Source organism: Cetorhinus maximus, chromosome 18, assembly GCF_964194155.1.
Source record: "Cetorhinus maximus chromosome 18, sCetMax3.hap1.1, whole genome shotgun sequence".
NCBI lineage: Eukaryota > Metazoa > Chordata > Chondrichthyes > Lamniformes > Cetorhinidae > Cetorhinus > Cetorhinus maximus.
The window spans coordinates 36,934,024-36,958,638 of record NC_135896.1 but is presented as its reverse complement, the minus strand read 5'-3'; the positions used below and the strand labels follow the sequence as shown (position 1 = coordinate 36,958,638).

Below are 24,615 nucleotides of genomic sequence, written 5' to 3'. Positions count from 1 at the left end.
CAGCAATTACAAGAAATCCTATTTAAGATGGTCACAGATCTGTGGTTAAAATTATCATTCACTGCAGCATTGACAATACAGATGGCTAACTTAAAAAACCCATTTATTAGTATTTGTTTAACATGTTTATAGTGTACACTGTAAAGCATTTAGAAAACCACTTGCCAAAAGCTGTAGAACAACATTTTTGATAGTCGCTATCAACATTAAGATGAGTGCTCCACTTTATGTTTGTTACTTACATCAGAAGATAGTTCAACATATCTGGCAAAGTTCTTACCTGCCACCAGTGGTCATCTTCACCTTGAGGTTTCTTTGAAGAGATGCCAGTGCGGAACCAGAGGTTGCCATTTGTGTCTAAAGCCCAGACTGTCTGCTGGTCTCCCAATGCTATACACACTGACTCCAGCATCTGCCTTTCACTATAAAAGGGAGAAAATTATTATTTTAATTCAATTTTTTTTGTAATATAACAGCAGAACTGATGTAAGCTTCCAAACTGCATTTGTGAAAGCATGTACAATAATGGGGCATGTTAATAAATCCTTGGGCATCAGTGCAAGGGAATGATATCAGCAGGCTATTTTAAATGCAAGCTCCTCACTGCTCCGTATAAACATTTTAGATTCCTCTTGATGTGGCGAATCAGTTATTTCAGGGTGCATTGTTATTTTGCTGGAAGCAGTAAATATAAGAAACCTTCTCATGGTTTATATTAAGCCCATTGCTAAAAGAATCAAATGATAGAAATCTTTTGGACAATTTGATAGAAAAAACATCTTATTACACCTCTTTAAAATTTCAAAAGTGCTTCGTATTCAGTGAATTACTTTTCAGGGCAATGCCACAGTTTTGTACCCAGCAAGAGCTAACAGCAATGTGAATAATGATCAATTAATCTGTTTTCGATGGTGGCCACTGTGGGGAGAATTTGGGTCAGGACACCAGGAGAGCTGTTCTTTTTTCGAATAGTGCCCTGGAATCTTTAACATTCTCTTGAACCACTGAGCCAAACAGAGGGAGTAACTCAGTTTAATATTTTGTCTGTAGTATAGTAAAGGACTGGTTAAAGTTACACAAAATTTTCAAACATTAATCCATAATAGCAAAAACTAATATCTTTCAAATCCTACCCATTTTTATTTGAAAATGAAATTCGAGGCAAATGGCCATAGAATGGTAGGATGCTAGCAATTATTCAACAGAAAACATTTATGTTAGAAAATGGGGGTACAGTGGTAAAGGTGGACATTTCAATGATTAGAATTTTTTTGGGGGAAAGGGGAGGTTTCACAAGGTATTTCAAATTTAGTGAAATTCTAATGACCTGGATTTTGCAGTCGCTGAAAGGGAAGATGCTTCAGCAGGCTCAGAGGACAGGTTTTCTCATTTCTGAGATCAGTTCCAATTTGGAGCCATTTACAGGGGATATGAGGCATTTACAGCAGGTTGGTCAGCCAATCAGACTGAAGAATTTTCAGACAGAAAAGCAGGAAGTAAAATGTAGGAAATCTAACTCATATTTAAATCATTGCACATAAAGCAAAATAAAGACTGGGACATGCACTTTGGGTTAAAACATATATCAGAACAGAAGGAGGTGGGGGAGGGAGAGGAGGAGGAGGAGAGAGGGAGAGGGAGCGGGGAGGAAAAGGAGGAAGAGGAGGAGGAAGAGGAGGAAGAGGAAGAAGAGGAAGAGGAGGAAGAGGAGGAGGAGGAGGAAGGTATTACTGACAATGGCTTCTATATTCCTGCGTTTAACTTTGCATGTGTGGCTGCCAGAAGTTGTTGTTGGTTTTACATGGCAATGACAGTTTTTCTACATTGCTGCTGCAAATACTGAGCCATTAAGTTTATGTAGGTCATCTAGAAGAAAGTTAATTAGCTCCAGATGCTGATAAGTAGTGTTGCACTACATTTCTGACATTCCAAACAATTACTAGCTGAAGTTCAAACAGTCTTTTCTGTTCAAATGGCAACTTCCTTCATATACCATTGTTTGAATTCAAATGATTACTTGCAGCATGTGGAAAGAGATCATGATTTGAAAATCAGAATCATGAAGATAAATCAAAATGGGTTTGAACAAAATATTTTCAGAAAATATTCAAAAGAAAATGATCTGAACAGCACTTCATAACAGCCATAGTTCTGTCTACCTTACAATATCAGATGTCCAATGCTCTCCCTCTGGACAAAAGCTGCTTATGCCATTTCTGAAGAGAATTGTTCGCTGTTCTGTCAGTGCCCATACCACATTATTCCTGGAAGTAATTTGCACTAATGGATAAGGGCATTCCACCTTCACTGCTCTTGCACAAGGTCGATCTGCACTAAGACCTCAAGATAAGGGAACACAAGTATGTTAAATGTACTACGGTAGAAATGGTAGACGTTATAAGACATTATTTATCATTCTGCTGCATTTTCTACTTCAGGTTGTTACGTAAGCAAAATGCCTGTAAGGCAAGAGAATGTAAACCCCAAGTTACAGTCAAAAGAACAATGAGCTCAAGGAAAGCAAGAGGGAAAACAGGAAAACAAAGGGAGAAAAAGGAAAAGCGGAACAAAACCACTGAGGACATTTGAAGGTGCTAAACCAAGACCCTGTATCAGAGCCTGTGTTACATAGGCACACACAAACAAAATACAACTACAACTTGAAAAGTAATTCATTGCATAAAGGGTATTGTATCCAATAAAAATGCCAGAGAGAGTTACAACACAAATCTCTAATTTATTATTTTGGTGAATTTTGAGCTCAAATTAAAGAATGTTAGTATTAAAGAATGGGACATTTTTACACCTATCTTCAGCTGTTTCAATGACCTTCCCTCCAACATAAGGTGAAAAACAGAGATGTTCACTGATGGTTGTAGTTTGTTTAAAGCCATTCACTGCTCCTCAGATTCTGAAGCAGTCCATGTGTACACACACACACAAACCAGCCCAAGCCTGAACATTGTTCAGGTCTTGCTAAGTGGCAAGTAACATTTTGCACCACACAAGTGCTAGGTAAATGATCATCCCCAACAAGAGAGAATCTAACCATCTCCCTTTGACATTCAATGGCATTACCATTGAATCCCCCACTATCAACATCTGGGGGACCAGAAACTGACTGGAACCATCGATATAAATACTGTGGCCACAAGGACAGGTCAGAGGTTGGGAATTCTGCAGAGTAACTCAAGAGCATAAGGTAATACCCTCCACTTGCCTGAATGAGAACAGTTCCATCAACATCACAGAATTGTTACAGTGTAGGAGGCCATTCAGCCCATCGTGTCTGCACCGGCTCTCTGAGCACTTTAACTAAGTGCCAATCTCTTGCCTTTTCCCCGTAACCCTGCACATTGTTTCAATTGAAACAATCATCCAATACCCTCTTGAATGCCTCAATTGAATGTGCCTCCACCACACTTCCAGGTAGTGCATTCCAAACCCTAACTGCTCACAGTATGAAAAGGTTCTTTTCTTACCTCGCATTTGCTTCTTTTGCAAAGCACTTTAAAACTGTGCCCTCTGGTTCTCGATCTGTTTACAAGCAGAACAGTTTCTCCCTGTCTACTCTGTTCAGGCCCCTCATGATTTTGAAAACTTCTGTCAAGTCTCCTCTTAGCTTTCTCCACTCCAAGGAAAACACTCCCAACTTTTACAATTTTTCCTTATAACTGAAGTGTCTCATCCCTGGAACCATTCTTGTAAACCTTTTCTGCACTCTCTCCAATGCGTTCACATCCTTCCTATAGTGTGCCGCCCAGAACTGTACACAATTCTCCAGCTGAGGTCTAACCAGTGTCCTAAAGAGGTTCATCATAACTTCCCTGCTGTTGTACTCTATGCCCCTATTAATGAAGCCTAGAATACTGTGCTTTAGAAACAACTCGCTCTACTTGTTCTGCCACCTTTAATGACTTATGTACATATACACCCAGGTCTTTCTGCTCCTGCACATGCTTTAGAATAGCATCCTTTATTTTATACGGTCTCTCCATGTCCTTTGTACCAAAGTGTATCACCTCACACTTCTCCGCATTTAACTTCATTTGCCATCTATCTATCTGCCCACTCCACCAATGTGTCAATGTTTTTTTGAAGTTCTACACTGTCCTCACAGTTTACAATTCTCCCAAGTTTTGTGTCATCTGCAAACTTTGAAATTGTCCCCTGCACACCAAGATCTAGATCATTTAAATATATCAGGAAAAGCACGGGTCCCAATGCCAACCCCTGGGGAACTGCACTACAAACCTTCTTCCAGCCTGAAAAATACCCAATAACCATTACTCTCTGTTTCTTATCCCTCAGCCAATCTTGTATCCATGTTACTACTGTCCCTTTTATTCCATGACCTATAACTTTCCTCACAAGCCTGTTGTGTGGCACTGTATCAAACGCCTTTTGGAAGTCCATATACACATCAAAGGCCTTGCCCTCATCAACTATCTTGGTTACCTCTTAGAAACACTCCAGCAAGTTGGATAGACATGATTTTCATTTAACAAATCTATGCTGACTTTTCCGAATCAATCCACATTTTTCCATGTGACTATTAATTCAATCCCAAATAATTGTTTCTAGAAGTTTCCCCACAACCAAACTTAAACTGACTGGTCTGTAATTGCAGGGCAGATCTTTACAACCTTTTTTGTACAATGTTTGCAATTCCCCCATCCTCCTGCACCTCCCCCGAATCCAGGGAACATTGAAAGATTATTGCCAGTGCCTCTGCAATTTGCACCTTCACTTTCTTCAATATTCTTGGATGCATCTCATCTGGCCCCCGTTGCCTTTATCAACTTAAAGTACTGACAGCTTATCCAATACCTCCTCCTTATCAATGTTAAACCCTTCTAGTGACTGAGTTTCTTCCTCTGTCACCATGGCCTGGGCAGCATCTGCCTCATGGGTAAAGATAGGTGCAAAGTATTCATTTAACACCTTAGCCATGCCTCTTATGTGTAAATCCCCTTGTTGGTCCCTAATTGGCCATACTCCTCCTTTTACCAGCCTTTTACTATTGATGTGCTTATAAAATACTTTGCCATTTCCTTTTATGTTAGCTGCCTGTGTTCTTCATAATCCCTCTTTGCCTCTCGTATTTGCTTTCCAACATCCCTTCTAAACCTCTGTATTCAGCTTGGTTCTCAATTGTATTTGCTATCTGACACCTGTCCTAAGCACAATTTTTCTTCTTTAACTTAATTTCCATCTTCTTTGTCATCCAGGGAGCTCTGGCTTTGTTTGTCCTACCCTTCCCTTTTGAGGGAACATACCTTGACTGTGCCCAAACCATCTCCTCTTTGAAGGTAGCCCATTGTTCAGCTACTGTTTTTTCCGCCAGCCTTTGGTTCCAGTCTATCCAGCCCAGCTCCGTTCTTGCCCCATTGAAGTCTGCTCTCCACCAGTTGATTATTCTTACTCTGGATTGACCAATGTCATTTTCTACCATCATCCTAAACCTTATGATACAATGATCACTGCCCCCTAAATGCTTCCCTACTGTCACTTTATCTACTTGGCCCACCTCATCCCCAAGAACCAGGTCTAGCAGTGCCTTCTTTCTTGTTGGACTGGACACATACTGCTGTAGGAAATTCTCCTGAACACAATCTAGGAATACTTGTCCCTCACTGCCGCTTACACTACCACTATCCCACTCTATATATGGGTAATTAAAGTCCCCACTATAGCTACTCTGATGTTTATACCTCTCTAAATTTCCTTGCAGATTTTTTCCTCTATATCCTTCCCACTAGCTGGTGGTCTATATAATCTGAGCAATGTAACTGCACCCTTTTTATTCCTTAGTTCTAGCCAAATCGATTCTGTCCTTGAATCCTCTGATACATTCTCTTTCTCTAGTACTGCAATACTCTCCTTAACCAAAAATGCCACCCCTCCTCCTTTTTTCCCCTTTCCTATCTTTTCTGTACACCTTGTAACCAGGGATATTTAGCACCCAGATCTGCCCTGCTTAAGCCAGGGTCTCCGTTATCGCCACAACATCATAATCCCACAAGGCAATCAATGCCTGTAACTCCCCAATTTTATTAACTATACTCCATGCATTCACATACATGCAGCCTGATTTAGACTTCACTACTTACTCCAACTTCGTCTATTAACTTACTACTCTCTATTTTAGTGCTATCTGCCTCTCCCAGCATTTCGAGTACCCTGGTATTACTTTCTGATATTCTCTCCTGGTTCCCATGCTCCTGCTGAGTTAGTCTGAACCCTCCCCAACAGCACTAGTAAAACGTTTGGCAAGGAACTCGGTCCCGGCTCTGTTTGGATGTAAACCATCCGGCTTGTACAGGTGCCATCTCCCCCAGAGCCAGTCCCAGAGTCCCAGGAATCTAAAGCCCTCCCTCCAGCACCATCTTTCCAGACACGCATTCATCTGTCTTATCTTCCTATTTCCATACTCACTTGCACATGGCACTGGGAGTAATCTTTGAGGTCCTGCTTGCTAATTTTCTGCCTAGCTCCCTAAATTCCGATTGCAGGACCACATTCATCTTCCTACCTATGTCGTTGGTACCAATGTGGACCATGACCTCTGGCTGTTGGCCCTCCCCCACAAGTATGTCCTGCAGCCTGCGACATCCTTGACCCTAGCACCAGGGAAGCAACAAACTAGCCTGGAGTCATGTTGACGGTCACAGAAACACCTGTCTGTTCGCCTAAAGAATCCCCTATCAGTACTGCCCTTCTGTTCTTCTTCCTCCCCTCCAGTACAGCTGGGCCACCCATGGTGCTGTGGGCTTGGCTCTTGCTGCACTCCTCCAAGGATCCATCTGATCCACTGATATCCAGAAGGAAAAAATGATTAGTGAACAGGACCTCTGGTGACTCCTGCACTACCTGTCTGTTTCCCTTGAATGCCTGGCAGTCACCCATTCCCTATCTGCCTGCTTGCCCCTAACTTGTGATGTGATCACCCCTCTGAACATGCTAACCATGTAGTTCTCTGCCTCACCGATGCACCTCAGTGACCCCAGCCACTGCTCAAGCTCTAAAACATGGAACTCAAGCTTATGCAGGCCGGTGACACTTCCTGCACATGGGCTCGTCTGGGTCACAAGAAGTGTCCACGACTCTCCACATGCCACAGGACGAGCGTTCCGCTTGACTGGATTGTCCTGTCATGCCTTAAATTTAAACTTTTAAATCACTTTACTTACTTTAACTAACCTTACTCTTGTACTATTAACTGGAGATTAGTAGAAAGTAGAAATTCTTCGCCCTTACTCAAATCAGCTCTCTCCCGTAATATAAATTCTTACTTTCCCTGTGCTTGTTTAGAAATTTACGTTTTTCAAAATTACTGGGATTGAAACACAGTCCCTAACAGCAGCTACTCAAGAACCAGTCAACTCATGACTTTCCCGTGACATCACTCACACTTTTTTAACATCCACCAAGCAGCTCAGGAAGGGTGCTCCCACACAGGTCCGACTCCTCCCGCTCCCAGAAGGGAAGACTGAAAACAGCGCGAGAGGAGGGGCAATCTCCCGGTTCAAGAAGCTCGACACTGTCATTGGGTCAAAAACCTGGAACTCTCTCCCTAACAGCACTGTGGGTGTATCTACACCACGGGGACTGCAGCGGTTCAAGAGGGCAGCTCGCCACCACCTTCTCAAGGGCAATTAGGGGTGGGCAATAAATGCTGTCTGGTCAGCGACGCCGACAACCCGTAAAAATGAATATAAAAAAAAACACCCGGGACAATGAAGCCTGCTTGATCAGCACCTCATCCACCATCTTAAACGTTCATTTGCTCCACTACCACTGATGTATAGTAGCAGCAGTGTGTAGCATCTACAAGATGCACTGCAGCAAATTGTCAAGGTTTCTGCAACAGCACTTTCCAAATCCTTGACCTCTACGGCCTAGAACAACATGGCCAGCAGACACATGGGCCAGGATTTTCCATTCGTCGGGCGGGCTCGGCAGGAGCCAATTAAGGCCCAGCGTGTATCATGAGCAGTAGCGCTGAGCGCTACCTGTGCGAGCAGGGGGATGAGGGAGAATCGGGAGCGCTTCAATCTCCGAGGCACGGAGCTGCCTCAGGGAGATTGAAGTGCTTATTTATTTTTTTAACAAGTATATTAAAAATTTAATGAAACAAGTCTCCTCATGTGACTGTTACATGAGATGGGACATGTTTTTCTTTTTCAAAGAAGATTTTTATTTAATTTGTAAAAGCTTTAGGAAACCTCATCCCACTCAGGCAGGCAACGTAAAATTCAGGTTAATTACCTGGTTAATAGCCTTAATAGGCCCATCAATTATCGGAGGGCGCACAGCCGACTCTGGCACACGCCCGCCAAATGAAATATCGCGCGACTTTGCAATAACGTCGGGACACATGCCAGATTTCATCGCGTGCCATTTAAGATTCCGGCATGTCGGGTGCGTGCTCACACGCCGAATGGAAAATTCTACCCAAGGGAATACCACCACCTGCAAGTTACCATGCAACTCTCACACCATCCTGTTTTGACACATATTGCCATTCCTTCACCATAGCTGGGTTAAAATCTAGATTACCCAGGTCTACTTTTTATTCCAAATTTTCTGTTTATTCCCTCCTATATTTATCCCTTAACTTGGGTCTTTGAATATCTTTGAATATCTGCATTAGAAGTTTTATTAAACTCTAATAGAAATGGTGCGGCCATCTTTGTAAAGAAGGTTAAGCTGCAACATCTATCAGGAGAAAAGGTCCATTATTGGAAGTACACTTGTGATTCATGAAAAGGAAGATCACTCGGACAAAGGTGGAAATGATGAGAACTCTCAACCAGGAGTGCTAGAAGCCATATAGCCTGATGTGCGAATGGACTCGTTATAATGAAATATCTGTCAGGGATGGAGAAGTTGCATTGTTTAGGGACATTTAGGTGACAGCTGTGGTACGGTTAGTAGCACACTCACCTCTGAAACACAAGGTTCTTGGTTCAAGTCCAACTCCAGGACTCAAACACAAAAATCAAGGCTGACACTCCTGTGCTGTAATGAGGGAGTGTTGCACTGTTGTAGGTGCCATCTTTTGGATAGGACATTAAAGCCAGGTCCCATCTGCCTGCTCAGATGGATGTAAAAGATCCCATGGCACTATTTTGAAGAGCAGGAAAGTTGGCCAATGTTTATCCTTCAATCAACATCACAGAGATTTTCTGGTTATTTTTGGGAGCTTGCTGTGCACAAATTGTCTGTCGCGTTTCCTACACTCCAAGCAATGAAGTACTTTTGAAGTATAGTCACTGTTTGTAAAGTGCTTTGAGATGTCTGGTGGTCATGAAAAGTGCTATATAAATGCAAGTCTTTTTTCTTTTTTTTCCATTTGATGCAGCTGCATTTAATGACACTATATAAATGAAAGTTGTTCTTTTTACTTAAAGACCTCAGCCTCTTCCAAAAAGTTTGGGCTTGGACTTGAAGATAGGCCCTGCAATCTGCAAATGTGCAATGTACACAACTTCCCAGGATACACCTGTAGTACCTAGTAATCCAACTGATGTAATGCTTCTCTTCAATCTTTAACAATATCTGGGTGTTTTTCAAAATTTGGGGAAATGTTAGAGAAAAAATTACAATGTTTTATTTTGACAAAGGTTACATTGAATGTTTTTACAAAAGCCTGAAATCTGAGTGTGAAAGAGATAGACCCACTTCAAACATAACAGACCGTCGATGGGTAGTACAGAACTTGAATATTGCTGAAACGAGAGGCATGGATTGGCTACAGGGATTAGGGTTTTAAATCTGAGCCCTCGAGAAACTAGAGCCAAAACTGGCTTAGTGTGGACGAGTGAGACTTCTTGTCAAATAGAATATGAGAAGCAGTGTTTCAGATGAGTTGAAATTTATAAAGGGTGGAGAATAAGAGGTTGGTTAGGAGAACCTGGAGGTGGCAAAAAGCATGGATGATGGTTTCAGTAGCACAAGCCCTGGGGCTGGGGCAGAGGTCAGTGATATTCCAGAGATGAAAGTAAGCAGTATCTGTGATGAAGAAGCTATAGGTTGAGGAGCTCAGCTCAAAGTCAATATGCCAGAACTGCAAGAAGTTAGTGGCTGCTGAAAACGTATCATATCCAATTAGTCTTAGAAATGTTGATCAACAATTTTTACAAGAGACTGGGAAGGAGATTAAAATCAGTGAATTTGGGGTGAAGAATAGGCATATATTACAAGGAGGTCAATGCGAAAAAGTGCATTGCTCCTCATTATGGTAGTGAATGTCCAGATGTTTTATTATTTGTTACTGGTGGGAAAAAGTCTTATCTGTGCATCTTATATACATAGAACAAAATTTATAGTCCACATTTTGTCTCATATTAATTCATGGAATATGGGTGATATGGGCAAGGCCAGCATTTATAGTGCATTCCAAATTGCCTCGACAAGGTGGTGGTGAGGCATCATGAGATATTTCTCATGCTATTTTTTATGGTGGGTTCTTGACTGCTTGTGTTAAATACAGAAGCTTATTTCTAAGCAAACCATTAACAAAGCAACATTAACACAAAATAGCTATCAAACAATGTGTTACCCTTTCAGCTCTGACTTTACCATGCTCACTGAATCCACCAGATTACAGTGAGAATTTTAAAATATAACTCACTAAAATATGAATACCTATCCATGTTCCAATCATGTGCCAGAATTTTCAGACAAGAGTTAGTAAACACCCATCTTATACCCAACATAAATCAACCTCTGAGCCAAAGAAAGGTTAAATATATTTATTCCACTTTTCATCATTCCCATAGATAGGTATTATTTCCTTCATTTGTACTGATATAGAGAAACATTGTAATCCCAACTAACATTATCATGCAATAAAAATCTGTAACCTTCCCATTGATGAAGACTTCAGATTCAGCAAGAAATACATAGGCCAGGATTTCCTGGTTGGTGAGTGGGGGGTGGGGCCCACTTGCCGACACGTAAAATGGCACGGGATGGCGTCAAGCGGAACTCCTGATGTCACCCCGCCTCATTTCAACTTTCAGGTTGACGGGGGCTCAGCAGAATCAGCTGTGCACCCGCCGACTTGTCAATGGTCAATCGAGGCCATTGACAAAGTAGTTAAAGTAATTAATGGACCTAGGTTGTCAGGCAGGCCAGGAGCCCTGGCCCTGCCCAGTGTCACATGAGGGGACGTCAGGGAAACTTATCTCTTCTGTTTATAACATTTTTTCAGACAGGAGCCGATCTCCGAGGCAGCACTTAGCCTAAGGGAGATGAGCGAAAGAGCGCACGCTCGGTTCAGGGAATTCCCCTCCCACCCGCTTAGCATCTAAACATCCCCTGCAACGGGGGGAAAATTCTGCCCATAAAGTACATTGGAAAGGGAACTTAGATAAGGTTTAAATTCCAAGAAATCAGACCACGCTTTCCAAAATAAAAATACAATTCCCTGACTGAAGAGCTGATACAGGGTAGCACTTTATATCGCATGCATTTTCTGTATATACAGAATTACATAGAAATCACAAAGCTGAACAGGCCATTCAGACCAACCAGTTAATTTTGGTATTTATTCTCAACACTAAAGGCTGCTCTAATCCCATGTTTATGCTGCCCTCCCTTAACTGTCTTTCCCTCTATCACCTATCATCAAACATATTCTTAAAACTTGACATACTTTTGTTTCAAGCACCAACTTTGGGTACTGCATTCCAGTTTCACAACTTTTTTGCGCAAAAACATGCTTTTCTTGCTTTGTCCTAAATTTCTTGCATTTTTATCTAATATCCACATCCCCTCACTCAATTTCTCAGCCACTAGGAACATAAGGCTTAGGAGCAGAAGGCCATTCGGCCCTTTGACCCTGCTTTGCCATTCGATAAGATCATGGCTGATCTTGTGGTCTCAACTCCGCTTTCCTGCCTCCCCCCCCCCCCCCATAATCCTAGACTCCCTTGTCTATCAAAAATCTGTCTAATTCTGCCTTGAATAAATTCAATGACCCAGCCTCCACAGCTCTCTGGGGAAGAGAATTCTACATACTAGTGACCCTAGAAAAAAATTCTCATCTCAGTTTTAAAAGGGAGAACTCTTATTTTTAAACTGTAACCCCTTGTTCTAATCCCCCTCAAGTTGAAATAACCTCCCAGGATCTACCCTATTGAATCCCCTCAGGATCTTTTATGTTTCAATAAGATTACCTCTCATTCTTCTAAACTCCAACATGTTCAACCTTTCTTCATGTGATAAGTCCTTCATCCCAGGAATGTACTGCTCTCTGTACTGCCAACACAATTACGTCTTATCTGATAACTGTACACAGTATTCCAGATGTGGTCTCACCAATACCCTGTGCAGTTGCAGTAAAATTTCCCTATTTTTATATTCCACTCCCCATGCAATAAACACCAACATTCCATTTGCCTTCCTAATCACTTGCTGTACCTGCAGACTAACTTTGTACATTTGAGATTCATGTACCAGGACACCCAGATCCCTGTGCCATCGAGTTCTGTAATCTCTCTCCATTTAAATTGCTTTTCCTTTCTTGCTGCCAAAGTGGATAAGTTCACATTTTCCCACATTATATTCCGTCTGCCAAATTTTTGCCACTCACTTAACCTCTCTATATCCCTTTGCAGACTCTCTTCTCCTCTTGACAATTTATTTTCCTATCAATCTTGGTCTCATCAGCAAATTTGGCAATCATACATTCAGTCCCTTCATCCAAATCACTGATGTTGATTGTTACTTGTTGAGGCCCCAGCACCGATTCCTGTGGCACTCCACTAGTTACAGCTTGCCAACCCGAAAAGGACCCTTTATCCCTACATTCTGCTTCCTGTTAGCTAACCAATCCTTTATCCATGTTAATATCTTACATGCCCTACACCATGCTCTCTTATCTTGTGTAGTAATCTTTGATGTGGCAATTTATCAAATGCCTTTTGGAAATTCAAGTACACTACATCTACAGGTTCTTCTTTATCCATCTTGTTTGTCACTTCCTCAAAAAACTAATAAATTAAACACGATTTCCCTTTCACAAAGCCATGTTGACTACCTGATCCCATTATGATTTTCCAAGTATCCTGCTATAACTTCCTTATTAATGCATTCTAGCAATTGCCATAAGACCTTAAGACATAGGAGGAGAAATTAGGCCAATCGGCCCATCGAGTCTGCTCCGCCATTCAATCATGGCTGATAAGTTTCTCAACCCCATTCTCCCGCCTTCTCCCTGTAACATTTGATCCCTTAACCAATCAAGAACCTATCTATCTCGGTCTTAAATACACTCAATGACCTGGCCTCCACAGCCTTCTGTGGCAATGAATTCCATAGATTCACCACTCTCTGGCTAAAGAAGTTTCTCCTCAATCCTGTTCTAAAAGGTCTTCCCTTTACTCTGAGGCTGTGCCCTTGGGTCCTAGTCTCTCCTACTATTGGAAACATCTTCCCCACGTCCACCTTATCCAGGCGTTTCAGTATTCTGTAAGTTTCAATCAGATCCCCCCTCATCCTTCTAAACTCCATCAAGTATAGACCCAGAGTCCTCAAATGTTCCTCATATGTTAAGCTTTTCATTCCTGGGATATTTCTCATGAACCTCCTCTGGACCCTCTCCAGGGCCAGAACATCCTTCCTGAGGTACGGGGCCCAAAATTGCTCACAATATTCTAAATGTGGCTGACCAGAGCCTTATAAAGCCTCAGCAGCACATCCCTGCTTTTATATTCTAGTCCTCTCGAAATAAATGCCAACATTGCATTTGCCTTCCTATCTACCAACTCAACCTGCAAGTTAACCTTAAGGGAATCCTGGACTAGGACTCCCAAGTCCCTTTGAACTCCAGATTTCTAAATTCTCTCCCCATTTAGAAAATAGTCCATGCCTCTATTCTTCCTACCAAAGTGCATGACATCACACTTCCCCACGTTGTATTCCAACTGCCACTTCTTTGCCCATTCTCCTAACCTGTCCAATTCCTTCTGCAGCCTCCCTGCCTCCTCAATACTACCTGTCCCTCCACCTATCTTTGAATCATCTGCAAACTTAGCCAGGATGCCCTCAGTTCCTTCATCTAGATCATTAATGTATAAAGTGAAAAGTTGTGGTCCCAACACTGACCCCTGCAGAACTCTACTAGTCACTGGCCGCCACCTGAGAAGGACCCCCTTATCCCCACTCTCTGCCTCCTGCCAGACAGCCAATCTTCTATCCATGCTAGTACCTTGCCTCTAACACCATGGGCTCTTATCTTACTGAGCAGCCTCCTGTGCGGCACCTTGTCAAAGGCCTTCTGGAAGTCCAAGTAGATAACATCCATTGGCTCTCCTTTGTCTAACCTACTCGTTACCTCCTCATAGAATTCTAACAGATTTGTCAGGCATGACCTCCCCTTGATGAAACCATGCTGACTTTGCCCGATTTTACCATGCACTTCCAAATATTCTGAAATCTCATCCTTAATAATGGACTCTAAAATCTTACCAACGACCGAGGTCAGGCTAATCGGCCTGTAATTTCCGGTCTTTTGCCTCACTCCCTTCTTAAACAGGGGGGTTACATTAGCGATTTTCCAGTCCTCTGGGACCCTCCCTGACTCCAGTGATTCCTGAAAGATCACCACTAACGCCTCCACTATCTCTTCAGCTATCTCCTTCAGAACTCTGGGGGGTAATCCATCTGGTCCAGGTGATTTATCCACCTTCAGACCTTTCAGTTTTCCTAGCACCTTCTCCTTAGTAATGGCCACTATACTCACCTCTGCACCCCGACTCTCTTGAACTTTGGGGATTTCACTAGTGTCTTCCACTGTGAAGACTGACGCAAAGTACCTATTCAGTTCCTCTGCCATTTCTTTGTTCCCCACTACTACTTCTCCAGTGTCATTTTCCAGCGGCCCAATGTCCACTTTTGCCTTTCTCTTACCTTTTATATATCTAAAAAAGCTCGTGCAATCTTCTTTTATATTACTGGCTAGTTTACCCTCATATTTAATCTTCTCCCTCCTTATTTCTTTTTTAGTTGTCCGCTGTTGGTCTTTGTAGGCTTCCCAATCCCCTGGTTTCCCACTGCTCTTCGCCGCATTGTATGCTTTCTCTTTAGCTTTTATGCTGTCCCTGACTTCCCTTGTCAGCCATGGTTGCCTCGTCCTCCCTTTAGTATGCTTCTTCTTCCTAGGGATGAATTTTAGCTGTGTCTCCCAAATTACTCCCAGAAACTCCTGCCATTGCTGTTCCACTGTCTTTCCTGCTAGGCTCATATCCCAGTCAATTCTGGCCAGCTCCTCCCTCATGCCTCTGTAGTTGCCTTTATTCAACTGTAATACCGTTACATCGGATTCCAGCTTTTTCCTCTCAAATTGCAGGGTAAATTCTATCATATTATGGTCACTTCCTCCTAAGAGTTCCTTCACCTTAAGCTCCCTTATCAAATCTGTCTCATTACACATCAGTAAATCTAGAATTGCCTGTTCCCTAGTGGGCTCCAACACAAGCTGCTCCAAAAAAGCCATCTCGTAGACATTCCACAAATTCCTTTTCTTGGGATCCACTACCAACCTGATTTTCCCAGTCTACCTGCATATTGAAATCCCCCATGATCACTGTAACCTTGCCTTTCTTACACACCTTTTCTATCTCCTGGTGTATCTTGTGCCCCACATCCTGACTACTGTTCGGAGGCCTGTACATAACTCCCAATATGGTTTTTTTACCTTTGCGGTTCCTCAACTCTACCCACACAGATTCTACATCATCTGACCCTACATCATTTCTTGCTATCGATTTAATTTCATTTCTTACTAACAAAGCAACCCCACCCCCTCTGCCAACCTGCCCTACGACAGATGTTAGGCTAACTGGCCTGTAGTTTCTTGCTTTCTGTCTCCCTCCTTTCTTGAATTAAAGGTGTTACATTAGATATTTTCCAATCCACTGGAACCCTTCTAGGTTCTAAGGAATGTGGGAGATTATAACCAATGCATCTCCTATTTCTGCAGCCACTTCTTTTAAGATCCTAGGATACAGGTTATTTGATCCTGGGGACTTGTCAGCCTTTAGGCCTAATAGCTTTCCCAGCACCTAGTGATGGTGATTGAGAAATTCCTTCCTCCCATTCACCTTTAGATTCAAGTATCTTTGGGAAGTTTTCTAAATCTTTTATAGTGAAGACAGACTGTTCAATGCCTCCACCAATTCCTGCTTTTCAATTATCAATTCCCCAGACTCACTCTCAAGAGAACCAGCTTTAGTTACTCTCTTCCTATTTAAATACTTGTAGGAATCTTTACTATTTGTTTTTATATTACAAGCTAGTTTTCTCTCATACTCAACTTTCTCCCTCTTAGTTTTTTCTGTCATTCTTTGCTGGTTCTTAAAATCTGACTAATCTTCTGACCTACCACTAAACTTTACAGATTTGTACAGTGTTTCTTTCAATTTGATACAATCCTTAATTTCTTTATTCAACATCCTTCTGAAAGAGTCCTTTTTTCTTTCCTTCTGGTATAAATTTTTTCTGAGAGTTTGCCATTCCATCTCTACTGTCCTGCCTTTTAAAACTAGTTCCCCAGTTTACTTTACTCTGCTTTCATTCTCTTATAATTTAAAACACTAGTCTTAGACCCACACTTCACCCCTTCAAACTGAACATGAAATTCTATCATGTTATGATCGCTGTTACCTAAAGGCTCCTTTACCACACCTAGAATAGCCTGCTCCCTGATTGGCTATAGGACATACTGCTCTAAGAAATTATTCTACAGACACTCTATGAACTCACTTTCCAGTTTACATTTGCCAATCTGAATCGTCCAATCTCTGTTGATTAAAGTCATCCATGGTTATTGCGGTACCTTTCTTCCACACCCCATTTATTTCTTCCTGTATTCTATGTCCTACAATGTAAAAACTGTTATGGGGGACCTACAATCTACTCCTACAATTGATCTCTTACCTTTCCTATTTCTTATCTCTACCCAAACTGATTCTACATCTTGCTCATTGGAGCCAAGGTCATTTTTCACTACTAAAATTATATCCTTAATTAATAGAACTAACCCAACACCTATCCCTAGCTTCCTATCTTTTCAAAATGTTAAATATGCTTCAATATTCAGGTCCCAGTCTTGGTCACCCAGCAACCGTGTCTCTGTAATGGCTATCAGATCATACATATTCATTTCTCTGTACTAACAATTCATCCATTTTGTTACGAATGCTGCATGCATTCAGATATAGAGCCTTTAATATACAGTCTTTTTACCATTTGCAATCTCTGGCCTATCTGCTGGAGCACCCTTAAGTTTGCACTCTGTCCCTTTTTGCTATACTCTTGTTATGTTTATCCAGTCACTACCTTGCTCTAGTGCCTTGGTGCCACCTTTCGATTTACTGCATCTCCTCTCGCACGATCCCTTCCCTCCACTATTTAGTTTAAAGCCCTCTCTGCTGCTCTAGTTGTACAACTCGTCAGAACACTGATCCCAGCATGGCTCAGGTGAAGCCCGTCCCAACAGTACAGCTCCCACTTTCCTCAGTACTGGTGCCAGTGCTGCATGAATCGAAAAGCAGTTTGTTCCTATCTACTCTGTCCTATCCCCTATAATTTTAAATACGTCTATTAAAACAGTTCCAATTTTTAAAGTCTTTCTTTGTATTTCTACTCCCTCATACCAGGCAGTAAGCTATACCAGAAAACCTGTGCTGTACTTTGTCCATTGCCTCAATGTCCTTCCAATGACGTGGAGCCCAAAGCTCCACACACTACTCCAACTGTACACGTATAAAGATTTTATATAGATTCACTATTACACATCTTGACTGTTATATCCTTAACCTTTTGCTGTAAAATCCCAGTATTCCTTTTCAAAAGTCTTGCCGCACTTCTACTAAATGTTACAATGCATGCATTTTACCTGGAAAACATAATACTTCAATGCAGTCTGTACCCTAGTACTAGCAGATGCCAACAGTCTCCTCTAATTCTAGTAAAGGGAAAGTTGATACTTATCACAATCAACATGTTCTGTTCATCCAGTTTTAAATAGCAACATGACGACACTATTACTTATATTGTAAATATTTTTGAAAGGACAGGACAAATTAGAGCCATCCATTAAGCTCACAGGACTGTATTGGCCTAGTACACTGCCAAAAAAAGGACATAAAACTGGGCAGCAAAATATGAAGAGCTGAAAGCTGTTGGCAAAAGAGGGCTAGGAGAAAGTAGCAATTGAAGGAGGGCAAAGACTGTCAGAGAATCAAATTATATATGCTTTATAATTTTTTTTTAAACAGATTAGCTGAAAATGTGCACAAAATTCAAGTGGAGAAAAGGAACATGAAGAGTTAAAGTGATTATGAAGAAAATTGAAATGTTTAACTATAGTGTCGAATTAGCTATGGTCAACCAGTGTTATGAGCACTATAATTTTCCTCAATGCCACTGGGCTAAGGAGAGGAAAATAAATTAGCCAAGGTTCCTGTCAAGATTACTATTCAGAGCTGCATGTATATCGCTATTGGATGATGCATCCAACAGCCTGCTGATACTCATCTAGGCTCACTTTGGTTTGGTGCTGGTCAAGACTGGCACCTGTGAAAGTATATTCTAAGAACAAAGGAAAATATGGCAATGAGAAGGAGATAGGAAAAATAAACTATAGGAAGCTTGGACGTGAAGATTATTTTTCCCTAATTAGTAGTTAGTTTGGGGATAGTTTGAACGTTTTTAAACTTAAAGCAAGATTTTTTCTCAATTTTTACAACGTGTGACAAGTAATTTCCCTTTTTTCCTGCAGTTTTTATTTGTGGTAAAGGATGGCCCTGACCTAGATGGTCAAACTCAAGCTTTTCCTATAATCTTAGTCTAATCTGAAATCCAAGGAAATACAGTTACTAGATAAAATACTATGTATGCTGGAATCCATAGCATCACACAGTACATTCAGCCCATCATGCTTGGCCTGCCTCTTTGAAAGAGCTATCTAATTTGTCCCACTCCTCTGTTCCATAGAGACATGATATAACCTGGTAAGCTTTCTTTAAAATTTAAAAGTCCCATTTCTTTCTACAAGCATTATTTTTTTTAATTTTCCTACCTTACAGAAGTGAGTAATCTCTACAGCCAGAGGCTGCAAAAGGCACTATATAAATGCAAGTCTTACTTTTCTTTCTTTGACTGTTGATAATCTATGCAATAAACATGTCAGCAACTAATGAAAAATGTGAAATTAATTGAAACTACAAACTATTAATTGCACCGACTTATAGAAACACTTTCTGCTGCAACCATATTATTACAATAATAAACATATCCTTAAAATACCTGTTTGCAGGTAGAGTTCTCCATTGATTTGGATGATCCATGCAGTGTCATCACTTAAAGCAACATATGCAGCATTTGGTAAAGCCTCATACCAATGCCTCTTCCCCTTCATTGTCACTTTACCACAGGCAAAAGCTTTGCTTGATTTTTGTTCAATCTTCCATAACAGCGTACCTGCATTTTAGAAAGTTAAAATAATTCCAATGTTGTCAGAAATTAAAAAGCAGATTTTGAAATTCCAGTTTGAACAATTTTCTGTTTTGCATATAAGGCACAAGAGCAGTATATACAGAATCTGTGTTTATTGTTTAATTGCCGTGTTATCCCTCTTCATAAGCTGCAACACACATTTTACTGTGTGTGTACATAATTTATATTCCATTAGAAACTTATAATGAGAAAGCTACACAAACTGAAGATTGGAATTTACTAAACATTTGGAATTCTAGCTGTATAATGACTGTAGCAATGCACATCAAAGCAATACCATCATATCTTCACTGACCTGATGGTGATACTGCCACCTGCTGGACACCATCTTCAAACTTCTGCCACCGCAAACTTGTAGCATGAAAAGGGCTACAGTATAGCCCACCCTTGTAATCTAGACACCAGACGTGCTTTTCAGAGACTACCAGGCTGAGGATACTATACCCGGGGCCAGAGTAACCCATCCAACTCTCAGCAAACTATCAACACAAGATAAAAAGAACCAAATCAGTGAACTTCCATTGAAATGTATTTCCCTTTCAGGGCCCATAAGCCAAATCCTCATTTCCAAAAATGTGTCAAATTCAATAACTCAGTTTTTCAGTTTCCATATTTAAAATTAGTAATAGATTCACAGAATTCTGACAAAAACAACTCAAACTTTTGTTATTGATATCAGAGCTCTCTTCACTGCTCATCTGCCATTGTCTTTCAGTAAAATGTTAAAGAACAGATTATCATAACTGAAAAACAGAATATATAAAAAGTTCATAAATTAAGTCTAAGCTTGGACATTAGCTTAAGAAAATAAACAAACTTAGTTTTTGCTTCACCTGATCCGATTTTAAAAGCTCCATTTCATCTGGAGCAGAATTATTCAAATCTTGAAAAACTGAACTGAGCGATTTTTCAGCATTGCAACTGAGAGAGAATTCAGTTATGTTGGCTTCAGATAATGAATGAGGTCCTCCATGAGCATAAATATCTTCGTCATCACTGGATGATGAAAGTTGTTCTTGGGCGCTCTTTTTTTCAGTGGCACCATTACCAACACAGCAAACAGTTTCAAAAGTTTGTGGAGTTTCAGTTGAATCTAATAAATGTGGTTCATTGTATGAAACATACAATTGTGAAAAAACTTTGGTTTCCTGTTTGTTCTGATCTTTATCTGGTGAAAGAATTCTCATCAGTAGTGCATGTCGCTCATCCAAGAAAGACTCTGAGCTTTCACTTAAAGATCCTTGCAAATTTAGGCCACCAGCCAACCCACTATTTTCTGGATCTCGAGATCTTAATTCAAAAGGTTCACTGTTGCAAGCTGCTTTAAACATAGTGCTATCTAAATTTTCTTGCAGTCCAATTAGTGGTTCAGAGCAATTTAACACTGAAACCTCACCTCTGTAATCTTCATTTTCACTGCAATAACTGTCTAAAATTTCTAATTTGACAGAAGATACATGGTCTAGACATTCTGCAAAGCTCAGATCAGAGGAATGTGTCTTTTCATTCACTGCATTTGTATTCTTCAAAGATTTTGGTGAACAGTCTGAAGAGAGATGATCATCCTGCAGTGTTGGTACAGATTTAGAAGATGGTATGGAGCCAAAAAGGTTGGAATTATTCTCTTCCTGTAAAATCATATCCAATTCTGTACGAATCTGGCTCTCTCGTTCAGGAGAATCTGTGGTCAAGTGATCCAGGCTGCTGCTCAACAAACTCATTTGATCAGACAAATCACAAGTCGTGGTTATGGAGCCATCAATAGCAAAGTCACTCAAAAGTGCTGGCTCTGAACTTTGGGAGCTATTGGAACAGTCAATTTCATGTTTTATGAGACTGCCTTCTGTTGTAGAGCTTGCTGTACAACAGAGATAACATGCAATTATTGAAAAACAAGATTTTTTGGGGGGGGCAAAAAACAGGAAATCAGAACATATCAGACCAACAGATAATACTGTAGCTAAATGTAATAAATTATCAAGTATTAAAATAAAATCCTTAATAAGCCAAAAAAGATTAATCCTTCCATTATAACCCTTGTGCATCTAGAACAAAATTGTAAAATTTTACAACACAGAAGGCTATTTGGTCCACTGCATCAAAATAGGATTATGCTACTATAATTGCTTCTGGTAGAGCAATCCCAAACCACTGTAAAAACAAAATCTGTAATGTCTCTGATCATTCCATGATAGTAAATATATGCCCTCTAATTACTGGCTGATCAAGCAATTTTTCCACAGGTTAACCCATCAAAATATCCACTTTTAGAAGTTGAATGTGTGTCAAACTACAATTAATAAACAAAACCACATGAAGTGATTCTATTGGTGTTTTACTTCAGGACTCCAAAAGTTATCATTGAAATGCTCTATGGTGGTTTGTATATTTAAAATATATGCCCACAAATTTACATTATTGAAATTGCTGAAAATAGAAACATGCTGTAGAAGCTTTTTATCTTGCACTCATCAGGACAGGTTCGCAAGAATACCAATTGCAAAGAGAACAACAATTTAGACTACACGAGAAGAGAGTGCTGATTGGTTGGCTAGTGGACTCTGGTGGAGCCGTTGTCATGGAGAATGCACCAGCAAACAGTTACCTACCAAGCTTTTGTTTAAATTCAAACCAAGAAGGTTGACTATGATTGGTTAAGGCATTGCCATGGGGAATGAACCAGGCAATGGCTGTCCCCCAAGCTTCCATTCAGTTGAAAAAGGTGCAATGCATGGACATGGTCCTTCTGTCGACAAAGGATGGGGACCTGTGTGTGAATATATGTAGCTTCCAACACACGCAAGTGAGCCACGTTGCGAGCCTGACTAATAATCTTAAATTGCTTGTGCTAAGAATTACATTGACAATCAGGATTGTTTAGCAAGTGCTGTCCAATCAGGGAATCACATCAAATGTTGTACACTATGTTTCGAGTTTTGCAAGCACAGGCTGGTTGGGTACACAGTCAGTACTTTGCCTATTGCGAACAGCCAAAGGGATGTGCAGTTTGATACAATCTGCCAGTCATTGGGAGGTACAGCCTATATACCTGGCATCAAATCAGCACTGAAACTCATATACCACATTACTAATTTGCATGATAGGCAGAACGTCTTTTTGACTTGATGGCAGCATCCTGTTAGTGAGAATACCACTTACGATGCTACTACATAGAAGCAGTATGCAATGGCTAACTTCACCTGTTGCTCAAATTTTTGAGGCACCTTACCCTTCCAGGGTAATTGGAGGTAGAGCGGACACTCTTGTGAATCTGTCCTGATGAGTGCAAGACAAAAAACTTGGACAGCGTGTTTGTTTTTTTAGTAATACTCAAGTTTTGCACTACCAAATGATTATTAAAATTAATAAAGACAAGACTAATAAAGCAAAGAGTTACGTGGAAAATACCTTGCTTCCGTTTCTTCTTTTTTACAGGAACAACGATGAGTTGCTGGTTAAATTCTTCCATGTTTAATGTCCTGAACCTTTCTGAAGTGTCTGGAATCTTCATTAATACCACAGGCGAGGAAAGTGCTCCTACCTGCTGTTCTGGAGTTGTTACATGGCTAAAAACACTAATACTACTGTTTAGAGAACTGCTTCTGCTCCTTGGCTCACTTTCGGAATATCTTCCTTCTCTTGTCTCATCCCACACATGTCCTTCTGCATTGTTTTTTGTATTCAAACTTTGCTCGGGTTCTGAAGACCATGGATGTTGCACTTCAAAATGACCAGTTCCTGAAGCTTTATTTTCACTTTGCATTTCTTTTGAGTACGTTGTGATTACTGTTTCGTGAACCGATTCACTGTAACTGGCTGCCAGCACAGAATCTATTTGTGAATGTACACCTGAAATGTAATTACATTTGTATTAAATTGACAGATTTAGAAACTGCTTTGGGAAAAGGGAAAAAAGGATCTGTGACTCAGGATAGCCTCCACAAACAGTATTTTAAACAATGTTTTGCTCTTCTTCTCCCTGAAGGCATTAAACTATGTCCAGTGATGAGTCAATCTTTAAAAAAAAAGCAGTCTGTCATCGTCTATATCCATTTGAAGTTAAGTCTGAAAATAAAATCTTGCATTTGTAATTCTTGTATATGTGAAGCAACAAACGAATATGCACATAAATCTGGGAAAAATATATGGAGTTAGCAAAAAATGGAATCAGGTTCAAGAACTAAAGGAACAGGAGAAGGCCATTTAGCCCCTTGAACTTGATGTGCCATTCTGCTAATCTGAGACTTAACTCCACACACCTGTCTTTGCCCCACAACACTCAATACCTTTGGATTACAAAAATCTAACAATCACAGGTTTAAAATTACAATTGACATAGCATCAACTACCACTTGCAAATGAGCTCCAAACTTCTACCACCCTGTGTTTGGATATGTTTCCTAACTTCACTTCTAATTTTTAGGCTATAACCCCTATTTCTAGATTCCCCAATCAGCAGAAACCAGGCTTCCCATTCTTGTGCCTTTTAAAAAGTAAAGGATTATGCAAATCCTGGAGAAACTCAAGAGTACTACAGAGAAATGAAGTAATGAATGAGAACTGACTTATACCATGGGTCATTCAAACTTCACTTCGTCCCTTGCTCTCTCCTGTGGTTGTAAATGTACTTACAAGGGCGGGCAGAGAGGAGCAAGAGTTCCTAGAGTGTGCTCAGGAGAATTTTCTACAGCAGTATGCATTCAGTCCAACAAGAAAGGATGCACTGTTGGACCTGGTTCTTGGAAATGAAGTAGGCCAAGTAGATCAAGTGTCAGCAGGGGAACATTTAGGAGACAGTGTCCTTTTCTACCATCATCCTAAACCTTATGATACAAGGATCAATGTATAGTCCAGAGTAAGAATAATTAACTGGGGGAGAGCCAACTTCTATGGGGCAAGAATGGAGCTGGGCCAGATAGACTTGAACCAAAGGTTGGCAGCAAAAAAGGAGGAATGATTCGGGCACAGTCAAGGTATATCCCCTCAAAAGGGGCAGAAAGGATAAACAAATCCAGAGCTCCCTGGATAAAAAAGGAGATACAAATTAAGTTAAAGAAAAAATGTGGTTACGGCCAGGTGTCA

The 24,615-nt window shown here is 40.7% G+C and overlaps 1 protein-coding gene and 1 long non-coding RNA gene across 2 annotated transcripts in view; one reads left to right on the top strand and one right to left on the bottom strand.

The window, feature by feature from the left end:
- LOC144693074 (uncharacterized) overlaps nucleotides 1–2,785 on the top strand; it is a 46,467-nt gene extending 43,682 nt beyond the window's left edge. The window contains exon 3 of the long non-coding RNA XR_013579457.1: nucleotides 2,439–2,785. This is a non-coding gene — a long non-coding RNA (uncharacterized LOC144693074). The remainder of the gene's footprint in view (nucleotides 1–2,438) is intronic.
- tecpr2 (tectonin beta-propeller repeat containing 2) overlaps nucleotides 1–24,615 on the bottom strand; it is a 109,261-nt gene that overhangs the window by 47,588 nt on the left and 37,058 nt on the right. Inside the window, exons 8-13 of the mRNA XM_078562406.1 lie at nucleotides 22,942–23,382; nucleotides 20,367–21,391; nucleotides 19,829–20,012; nucleotides 19,324–19,497; nucleotides 2,160–2,340; nucleotides 281–422 (exon numbers count right to left, since the gene is read on the bottom strand). Of these exons, the coding sequence (XP_078418532.1) occupies nucleotides 281–422; nucleotides 2,160–2,340; nucleotides 19,324–19,497; nucleotides 19,829–20,012; nucleotides 20,367–21,391; nucleotides 22,942–23,382 (2,147 nt within the window). The remainder of the gene's footprint in view (nucleotides 1–280; nucleotides 423–2,159; nucleotides 2,341–19,323; nucleotides 19,498–19,828; nucleotides 20,013–20,366; nucleotides 21,392–22,941; nucleotides 23,383–24,615) is intronic.